This window comes from Vigna angularis, chromosome 9 (assembly GCF_016808095.1).
Source record: "Vigna angularis cultivar LongXiaoDou No.4 chromosome 9, ASM1680809v1, whole genome shotgun sequence".
NCBI classification, from domain to species: Eukaryota; Viridiplantae; Streptophyta; class Magnoliopsida; order Fabales; family Fabaceae; genus Vigna; species Vigna angularis.
The window spans coordinates 18,842,093-18,853,296 of NC_068978.1; the positions used below are offsets into that span (position 1 = coordinate 18,842,093).

Consider the following 11,204-nt stretch of genomic DNA (forward strand, 5'->3'; position numbering starts at 1 on the left):
AAAAAAAACCCTTATTATATTCTTTTTTTTTTTTGTAGTGAATTAAGTTCTGAAAATCAATTCAACAATGCACTCCTTAAAGTTGTTGGTATCTATAAAAATATCTCTTATTTAGAACTTTGAAATACAGGAGTACAGACAGAACACTTCTTTACTCACAAACTCACAACACTCTCTAAAGCTCACAAACATCAGTCACAGTGTGTTGCTCTCTGCACACAACACATACACCTTGTAGCTCTCTCTCTTGTGGTTCTAGGTGGTGTGTATCTTACAACGACTTCTTCATTCACTTTTATAAATGAGTTGCACACAAAAAACAAAAGGACAAGAAGCTAAAAACACGGTACCATTTTTCCATGAAATGGAAAACATTGACCCTAATTCCATGTCATGGGTCTCATTTAAGTTTACTTTACACAAGTGTCGTTCTAAAGTCAAGGTCAAAGAAAAGAAAGTATGAACACTGTGCTGGATTCACGAGGAAAAAATATAAAACATATATGGGTCTGTCATAACCGACTTCGAGATTACATATAAAACATATTAACTTACAATTTGTCACGTATATATATTTAATCCTGAAATTTCTTGAGACTCTTCGATGAGATCATAAGTCTATAAAAAATTGTAATTTTATCATCTTTTGTCTTGATTGTTTTACGTTCGAAGACTTCGTTTCAATTCCTTTGATGGAGTTGGCTTCTTCTTCATCATCATCTTCATCCTTCTTAAAATCGAAACCTCATTTCATATACGATGTGTTCATCAAATTTTGGGGAGAAGACATGCGGAGAAAACTCGTTTCTCATCTCCATTCTGTCCTTTTACAAGCTCAACTGAAAACATTTATTAGCATGGAGAATCTGGAGGAGGGAATGCAGCTAGAAGAGCACATGCGAGCACTAACATGCTCTAAGATAGCAATAATAGTTTTCTCCAAAACATACACTGAATCTACTTGCGGTCTTCGTGAGCTTGTAAAAATCATTGAATGCGGACAAACTTTTGACCAAATAGTATTGCCAGTATTTTACGAGATTGACCGATTCTATGTACGTCATCAGATAGATGGTTTACGAAAAGCGTTAGAAGAAGCTGCACACAAAAGCTATTCAGGTGAACAACCGAAACATGTATTGTCCAGGTGGAGCCGAGCACTCACCAGATCTGCAGATCTAGGTATCACTGAGTGGAATAATACATACTCTAGGTAAACAAATGAATCCTTCCTACTTTCTTATGTTTGAAACTGAATGAAGCATATGTTAAGTTTGTGATTTATATTTCGTAACACATTACCATTTATCATGAAGGCATGATGCTGCACTTGTGGAGAAAATTGTTAGTCGCGTTCAAAAATTACTGGGTTATGCAGACTTGTCTCATACCCCATTTCCTGTTGGATTAGAGTCCCATGTGGAAAAGGTGGTTGGAAGTATTGAAAATCATTCCGCCAAAGTCTGTATGGTAGGAATATGGGGAATGTTAGGATCAGGTAAAACTACCATAGCCAAAGCCATCTACAATCAAATTTATCGTCAATTCATTGGTAAGAGTTTTATTGAAAATGTTGGACGAAAATATATCCGTCGTAGTAGTGAGTTGCAAGAAAAACTTATTTATCAGGTCCTTCAATCCAGGGTCATGGTGGAAAGCCATTGGATGGAAAGAACTATCATCGGGGATAAATTTTCTAAAAAAAAGTTACTCATTGTGCTTGATGATGTGACAGAGTTTTGGCAATTAGAAAATCTATGTGGGAATCGTGAATGGTTCGGTCAAGGAACTGTGATAATCATTACAACCAGAGATGTTCGACTACTGAACCAACTCAAAGTTGATTTTGTTTATAAAATGGATTTGATGAACGAAAATGATTCCCTTGAGCTTTTATGTTGGCATGCCTTTAGAGATGCAAAACCAAGAGAAGACTCCAATGAACTTATAAGAGAGATAGTTACTTATTGTGGAGGACTACCACAAGCTCTTGTGGCCCGTGGTTCCTATTTATATAGTAAGAGATTTACACTGGGTGAAAGTACAATTTTACGTCGACAAATACTTGATCGTTATCACGTTCTAGACAATTTGGGTGAAAGTTTTCATTTTTTACGTAATGACATGGAAAAGGATATATTTCTTGATGTATGTTGTTTCTTTATTGGTAAAGACAGAGGTTATGTCACAGAGATACTAAATGGGTGTGGACTACATGCTGATATTGCAATAACAGTTCTCATAGAACGTGGCCTCGTAAAAGTTGAAAGGAATAATAAACTTGAAATGCATCCTCTGTTACGAGACATGGGAGGAGAAATTACTCGTAAAACATGGCCAATGTTTCCGAAGGAATGGAGTCGGTTATGGTTTCATGAGGATGTAAAAGATGTACTGAGAAATAAAACTGTAAGAACATTCTTTACATGATTTTGAAACTTCTTTTGAAATTCTTTTCTTTTTTAGTGCAATGATTGTGTTGTTAACTTGTTAGACTCAGCACTAACTATCATTGATCCAAAGATATTGAGAGATTTCCGAATTGTCTCTCTTTGTTATATACATCACAGGGGTCACAAGCTACTCAGGGATTGTCCCTGAAATTGCATTCAACCAGCAGAGATTGCTTCGAAGCAGATGCTTTCAAGGAAATGAAGAGATTGAGACTGCTACAACTGGATCACGTACAACTTGTAGGAGATTATGGGTACCTTTCTAAAGAACTGAGATGGATTTGTTGGAAAGGGTTTCCTTCACGATACATTCCAAACAACTTTCATATGACAAATGTAATTGCAATTGATTTAAAGCATAGTCATCTTCAACTCGTCTGGAAACAAGCCCGGGTATTCATTAAATGGATTTTTCTTTTATAATTGGTTCTGATTATAACTGTTGGTTTTTCTATTTTCTTTTCTAATCTTTTGTCATCAAAAATCCATCTTTGTAGGTTTTAAAGTGGTTAAAATTCCTTAATCTTAGTCACTCCAAGTACTTGAGAAAAACACCTGACTTTGCAGGACTACCAAGTCTTGAACAACTAATTCTAAAAGATTGTCCAAGTTTGTGCAAGGTACACCCATCTATTGGAGATCTCTGTAATTTGCTACTGATAAATTTGAAGGACTGCACAAGTCTAAGCAGTCTCCCGAGAGAGGTGTATCAGCTGAAATCTTTAAAAACTTTCATCCTCTCTGGTTGTTTGAAGATTGACATATTGGAGGAAGATATAGTGCAGATGAAATCCTTGATAACACTAATCTCTGAAAACACAGCTGTGAAACAAGTGCCATGTTCAATTGTAAACTCAAAACACATGGGATATATATCCGTACGTGGGTTTGAAGGATTGTCACATAATATTTTGTCTTCTATTATTCGGTCATGGATGTCACCAATAATGAATTCCCGATCTTACATTAGGCCATTGTGCATGGATATGGAAAATGATGATTGGCGAGACCTTGCACCATTGCATAGCTGCCTCACAAATATTCGAAGCATTTTGGTTCAATGTGACACGGAGTTTCAACTATCTAAGCAGCTAAACACAATTTTTGTGGAAGACGGTGTAAATTTTACAGAATCAACAAATCATAGTTTGAGGTTTTCCTTGATTGGTGTTGGAAGTTGCAATGAATTCTTGAACACTCTCAGCGATGGCGTTTCTAAGGTTCCTTCTCTATCTCTGACCTTTGTGTGCATACAACATGAACTGATCCTAATACAGTATCTAAGCAAATTAGAATACTCACCTTTTTGCACTTGTAGTTTCTATAGTCATAATGCTTCATTTAAAAGTACCTAAATGATCGAGCCAAACGATGATGTTCTACTTGATTCATGTTTGTTAGATTCCCATTGATAGTAAGGATATAATTTGAAAGCCCGGTAAAACTTAAACAAAGATGCACAACAAAACCATTAACAATTTTTTATCTATGTATTACATTATAATTTGAATTTAAAATACCTATATTTGTAATTTTGAGTGACAAAGTAGTGATTGTAAGTCATTATTTGAATGAAAAATTACATACATCACTAAGCCTTTTGATATGCAGGTACAGGGATTGGCAAGTAGAGAGTGTTGTGATGTTAGTCTCCCATGTGACAACCATCCTTATTGGTTGGGCCATAGGGGTGAGGGACATTCAGTATCGTTCACTGTGCCTAAGGATTGTGAAATGAAGGGAATGGCTTTGTGTGTTGTTTATTCATCAACCCCTGAAATAGTGGCAACTGAATGTCTTAGAAGTGTCTTAATAGTTAACTACACAAAGTGCACATGTCAAATACACAAGCATGACACTGTAATGTCCTTTAACGATGAAGATTGGCATGCCATAATGTCAAATTTAGAATCTGAAGACAAGGTTGAGATTTTTGTGAGTTTTGGTCATGGATTGGTGGTCAAGAACACAATGGTCTATTTCATATACCGTGAGTCAAAATGACTTGGAAAGAGAAACTTGGCGAAAAAACTAATTCATTAGATTCAAATATAAAATTGTAATGTGACTTCTGCTAAGTTATTTATCTTCTTTGGGAACAGCATGATCCCTTTAGTTATGGAATTAATACTTTGTGTCCTTGATTGCAATTTATAGTTAAGAAATTCAATGTTTATTTTACCTGTCTCTCACTTCTCGCATTACATCTTCTTGGATGTGCTTTACTTGTTTATTGTATTTCCTTTCTAGCTCCTCTCTTAGTTTTGTGTTCAATAATAATAATAAGGTTTAATACCTCTTTTGGTCCCTCGAAAGGGGGCCAATGTTCAATTCGGTCCTACCTTTTTTTAGAAGTTCAATGTGGTCCTAACTTTTGTAAAAAGTGTGCAATCAAGTCCTTTTTGGAAACGGCATTGAGTTTTTAACGGAGCAGCTGATAGGGTGGACTGAAGTTAGCTACGTGGCTGTGTGTGGGTAATACGTGGCTGTGAGAGGGTGATACGTGGCTGTGAGAGGGTAAATGTGATAATATTACTGAGGTTAAGAAATCAGAAGTTAGGGTTTGAGGAATTGCAGAGAAATTAGTGTTTGAGATACGAATGGCTTCTTCTGAAGGGTGTTCGTCGTGTTCGAGAAGTTGGGGCAAAGGATCTTCTCGGTGGTCCCATGGTTGTGGTGTGAGAGGAGGTGGGATAATCCCTACTTGTTACTGTGGTGATGTTGCTGTAACCAAAGTGGCGAGAACTACGAACAATGCTGGGAGAAATTTCTGGGGTTATCCACGTTACAAGGTTTGAAGTATACCCTTTTGAGTTAAAGTTTTTTTGAATTGATGCATTTGTTGATAGATTCCCTAACTTGGTGAATAACAGGGTGGATCTTCAATTGGCAGCTCGTGTAACTTTTTCAAGTGGTGTGTTAAAGAGAAAGTTGATGAAAAAGATTGCACAATGGTGAGGAGGATAAGTCAGCTGGAAAATTCAGTGAAGGACTTGCAGAAAATGATGAAGATCTTAGTTGTAGCTTTGTGTGTGTATTGTGGTGTGCCTTGTTCAGGTTCTGTTTAGGTTGATTTAGTTAGATTGTAACATCCTATGTTTTGAAAGGTGTAAGATCAATTATGCAATTCAATGTATTACGTATTGACTATTTTAATGAGTTAATTTCAGTGATTAATGTTCAAATCAGTCCCCTGATGTTTTAACAATGTTGAAATCAGTCCCCTGATGTTTTAAAAATGTTGAAATGAGTCCCCCATTTGCTTTAAAACTGTTCACAAAGGTCACCCCGATAATGCATATGATGCTGAATAATGGCACATAAAACAAATACATAAAACAAATACATAAAACAAAAACATAAAACCAGTTTCATTCATTAAGACACATAAAAGAAATACATAAAATCAGTTCAGTAAGTAAGTTAAGTATATATTACACCACCATGTAACAAACAGTACATATTACACCACCATGTAATTTAACTATCTAATAACCCAATTTCATCTAAGTATCTTTTCTTCTGACTTTGCATTTTGTTGGCCGGGATGATTGGGGACTTGATGGTTGTGATGGTTCAGGGGTTGGGGAACTTGGAGGTGGCTGTGATGGTTGTGTTGTTTCTGCTGGCTGGGGCTTTAAAGGGCAGTTATTCTTGTTGTGTGCCATATGACGACAAATACTGCATTTTTTCTTATGGCCACCAACACGCATTTGAGTGTGATCTTTAGTTAGCTCCCATGCTTCCAACCTCCTTTTTTTCTTTGGCCTCCCAGGCATCTTCCTGATCAGTGGTGGTAGTACATCATTGAAATTTGTGGTTTCCCATAGTAGGTGGCCATTGAGTGGAAAAATTATGGACGCATACACCTCTTCATAGGTGGATCTTGTGAACACATTGGGGACAAAAGTCTGTGGATCAACGTTGGAGAAGTTCATTGCTACAATTGCATGACAGCATGGAATGGCACTAATCATCCACTTTCTGCAGCTACACTCCTTTGTGTCCAGGTCCAGTGTGAACTTGTTCCCAACTGATGAAGTATGCCTAACCTCAAAAATCTTTCGTGCAGACCAGCTGAAAGAAATGAAGCACATCAACAATGTAGATAAATAACTTGTATATAAAATAAATTGAGTTATATTACCTTGGCACCCAAAATCTTGACAGATTACATTCCTTCTCAAGTCTCTTCTTTATCTTTGGGCATATTGTGAAGTCCATAGATGCCACCTTGGTTCTATTGGTGGCCCACCTTTTCATGAGATAAACTCTGATATCCTCCATCATGGTTATAATAGGTTTTCCTCTTGAATGAATAAGAACACTGTTGAAAGCTTCACTGATGTTGTTATCTAGTGTATCAGTCATTGCTTGACCTGTGAAGCGAGATCTTGACCAAAACCTGTTGCACACTCAAATGGGTTACAATGCATCAGGGATAGTAAATTGTATGTAATGGCTAATGGGTTACCTCGGGGGAATGCCTATGAGGTATTTATATGCTTCAATATTGACTTCTTTAATTTTCAGCATCTCTCTCTCCCAAGCCTGTGGATATGTGCTTGTGGCAGCTGTCCACATCAGATTTTTTAAAATTTGACCACCAAACCTTTTCCTAAAGTTTGCATACAGGTGCCTCATACAGAATCTTTGTTCTGCCCCAGGAAGAAGCTCTTGGATAGCTGGGACCAACCCCTGCACAAATAATTTTAGTCATAAAACAAGATCCTTTAACAAAGTATTAACTAAAATTGAATATAAGGTGTATATTTACCTTCTGCTGGTCTGACATCCACGTGCACCCCCCACGTACTTGACTACCCCCGAGGTCTTGAATTAATAATTGCAAAAACCATGTCCAGGTCTCTTTGTTCTCCACTTCTACTACTGCATAGGCAAGGGGTAGCATTTGATCGTTTGGGTCCCTACCAACAGTAGTGAGAAGCTCTCCCTTGTAATAACCTTTCAAAAAACATCCGTCTAAACATATAATGGGCCTACAACTTTTGAAGCTGTCTTTACAAGCTTTCAGACAAACATACATTCTTTGGAAGATTGGGTCACCATTATGAGAGTCAACTTTAATTTGCACTGTTGAACCTGGGTTACACCTCAACAAATCATGTCCATAGTCGTATATCCTTTTATACTGTTCTTTGAAATCTCCTTCAAGCTGTCTTGTGGCAATTAACTTTGCCCTTCGTGCCTTGGATATTGACACATTTGTATTCCATTTTCTTAATGCTTTAGTACGAATATCATTCACCTTTAAATTAGGATTGTCAACTAAAGACCTATCTATTTCTTCACTCAACCACTGAGCATTCATTAGTTTGATGTTAAGTTGCCTACTACAACCATGAGTATCAATTATCTTCCTTAATTGCCAAATTTTGCGTGATGGCAAGTACCCACAGTAAGCTACCCATGGGCACTTCCCTTGGCCACCCATGCAGCGCACCCTCACCCTACGCTTATCATTCTTCACAAATTTTAGATCCCTCCCAGCATGAACAGCATACCTTCTAATAGCATCCTTAAACTCTTCCTTCCCACTAAAAATGGTGCCCACTTCCCACTTGTAATCTGCCATGGACTTCTGTTTTGCATATTTTGAGAAACCACTCATACATACTCTATCCTCATTGTTATCTTCCTCACTTGAACTGTTTTCAGGAGTTACAAGCATATCAGACTCCCAATCATCATCTGACAAACCCCTGCATTGTTGTTGGGTTTCTTGATCATTGTCTGCATCCACATATTCATCACCACTCAGATCATCCATTCCTAGTTCATCATCACTGTCCACGTCCACTTCCAATTCTTCTTCAGTATGAAGCTCCCCTCCATCCTCAATGTCCGCTTCCAATTCTTGTTCAGTATGAACCTCCCCTCCATCCTCAATGTCCACTTCCACTTCTTGTTCAGTAGGAACCTCCCCTCCCTCCTCAATGTCCACTTCCAATTCTTCTTCACTTTCAACCTCCCTTCCATCCTCAATGTGCACTTCCACTAATCCATCATTTTCAAGCTCAACTTTGTCCTCATTCTCAACCTCCACTGCAACCTCAACATCTTCTGCATCCTCCTTGTCATCCTCCCAGACATTTTCATTCTCAGCATCCTCCTTGTCACCCTCAACATGTGCTTCTCCTCCAACGTCACTACCCTCACCACTGTCTGCTGGACCTTCACCTAGGTACAAAATTGCATTGTCATCATTTTCTACAATAGCTGGTTCGTCCACCCCATGCACAACATACAGGTTCACTTTCCCCAAATAATTAGCCACCTTCATCATGTTCATAGCTCCTTTATCATCACCAAGCTTATGTAAAACATGTTGGATATTGTAATATAATTCTTTTACTTCCATGTAACCCAGATCTTTAAGTGAACCTAATACTCCAAAATAACACCATTTATCGGGATCTACGTCCCAATAAACTATCTCCCCGCCCATATACTTAAAGGGGACTTCTTTGATCAAGGTCCCACCGTGATGGACCACAACCTGAAACATGTCATCACCCATCCCTACCCCAACCCTGCAAATGCAAACGGGGACCACTAATTTAAGTTAAACTAATATCTATGGGACCACTATCAACCATCAAAACAAGACAACTTTTCACCCCTACTTAAACCCCCTATAAAGCGACAACAGTGATAACATATACAACAAATACATATCATAAAATTATCAAACATAAACCCTAACCTGATTTGCGGTTTCCAATTTGAGCTTCAGATTGCGGTATCCAATTCGCGCTTCAGATTTCAACACACTTCCTCCACGATGATAAATCCCAAATTACCAATTTCTCTGCAATTCCTCAAACCCTAACTTCTGATTTCTTAACCTCAGTAATATTATCACATTTACCCTCTCACAGCCATGTATCACCCTCTCACAGCCACGTATTACCCACACACAGCCACGTAGCTAACTTCAGTCCACCCTGTCAGCTGCTCCATTAAAAACTCAACGCCGTTTCCAAAAAGGACTTGATTGCACACTTTTTACAAAAGTTGGGACCACATTGAACTTCTAAAAAAAGTAGGACCGAATTGAACATTGGCCCCCTTTCGAGGGACCAAAAGAGGTATTAAATCTAATAATAATAATGAAATTGTTGTTATTATTATTATAATAAAATCCTATGTACAAGAACTACTTACTAAACAAGATTATATGCTAACTCCATGTAAAAGAAATTGATGTTTTCTTCCGATCAGTTGTACACTCTCCAAACACTTTAAATCCTGCATCGGGCACTCCTTAACAAAATATAGTAACCACATCTGTAAGGATACTATCTGAACATTAGTAGCCAAGGCATCTTCCACCAAAAGAGTGGGTGAGGGTTTTGCATTTTAAGATTTTTTTAGTATAAGGGTAAAATTCAAATTTTAAATTTTGTGGACTGCAGAAAAAAGCAACCAAAACAAAATCGGTAAGGGAGGTGGGCCGTTACAAACAGTTTGGAGTGGGCTGATCATGAAGCCCAATTCTTATTAGTTTTAAAAGTTAATTAAAATCCTATTATACTCACTTTAATTCTGACTTTAACCTAGTTAAGAGAGGATTGAAACTATTTTATTTTTCTTGTACTACTTGAGGGAATCTTCTAAAAAAACTTTTTCAATAATAGGTTAGGATTCATTCATGAGTCATGAGTTAAGTTGATACCTCTGGTCACCTCATGCTCCCTTCAGTTTTACCTCTTTCCTCCAACATATATTATATACACAGATTGGTTATTCCGAGAAAAAACTGAACTGAAGGATTGAAATTAATATACACTGTATCACTGATGGTGTCCCATCCTTCAATATATTCTTGAACACCATCTATAATAGTAACCATGGTTGCTTACTCGTTGATTTGCTTCTTCCACATTGCAATTAAAGTCCTCTTTAGATAAATTGTTGTAAACGGAGAAGAAACAAATAAAAAAAAAAGTTAAGTTATTTAGATAAGCTCACATCAATTTATATACTAAATTTGTAGTTTTTTATTTAACTTCTCTGAGTATTAATATAAGTTCATCTCATTTTATAAACCTGTTCAATATATTTTACTTTCTTTGTTTTTCATTAAATGAATTTCCCACGTCTCAGTCTCTGTTTATTCGGAGATGAGGCAAGCAAGTTTGGATATTTTTCCCTTGGTAGTCTCTGATAGTATCTTTTCTCTGCAACTGTGGCTAGGTTTATATTTGTCATATCATTATGCAATTTTGCTCAGAACACAAATTTAAAGCTAATTATGCAACGGATATTTGTTCTTCTCATGATTTCTTTCCCTATTTTAAATATTTGTAGCAGAGTTATACCGATGAACACAAATTTAGAGTTAATTTTACATTTTCTTATTTTTGATTTTTTTTTTCCAAGACAACATAAACATGGATGTTAAGTCTTAATTTTGGCATATTTTTTATAGTTAGTGGCCCTTCTTTTGGGAATTCTTTTGTTCTAATTCTTTTTTTTTTAATTCAGATGAAGTTTTTGTTGTAAAAATTAGTGTTTTGTGAAAATGTGTTAATACAGTGTTTCTAAGCAGATTTTTAGTTTAGTTTGTCATTTGTTAGATTTCTGGCTAGCCCATTTATGTGGCTTAGCTAAATATTTGAACTTTAATTTTCTAGTGTTGTGTTGAGTTTTGATTTTTTAATAACATTTAAACTTTGATTTTAGGTGCTGTGAATTTGTTATTGGAGTGGAGTAATCAATAGAATT

The 11,204-nt window shown here is 36.8% G+C and overlaps 1 protein-coding gene across 1 annotated transcript; it reads left to right on the forward strand.

The window, feature by feature from the left end:
• Positions 1-681: 681 nt before the first annotated feature.
• LOC108346602 (disease resistance protein RUN1-like) lies at positions 682-4,574 on the forward strand. The gene is made up of 5 exons (XM_052868810.1): positions 682-1,213; positions 1,317-2,409; positions 2,571-2,846; positions 2,951-3,673; positions 4,065-4,574. The coding sequence occupies exons 1-5, from the start codon at positions 693-695 to the stop codon at positions 4,455-4,457; spliced, it is 3,006 nt and encodes a 1,001-aa protein (XP_052724770.1). The 5' UTR covers positions 682-692; the 3' UTR covers positions 4,458-4,574.
• Positions 4,575-11,204: the final 6,630 nt, after the last annotated feature.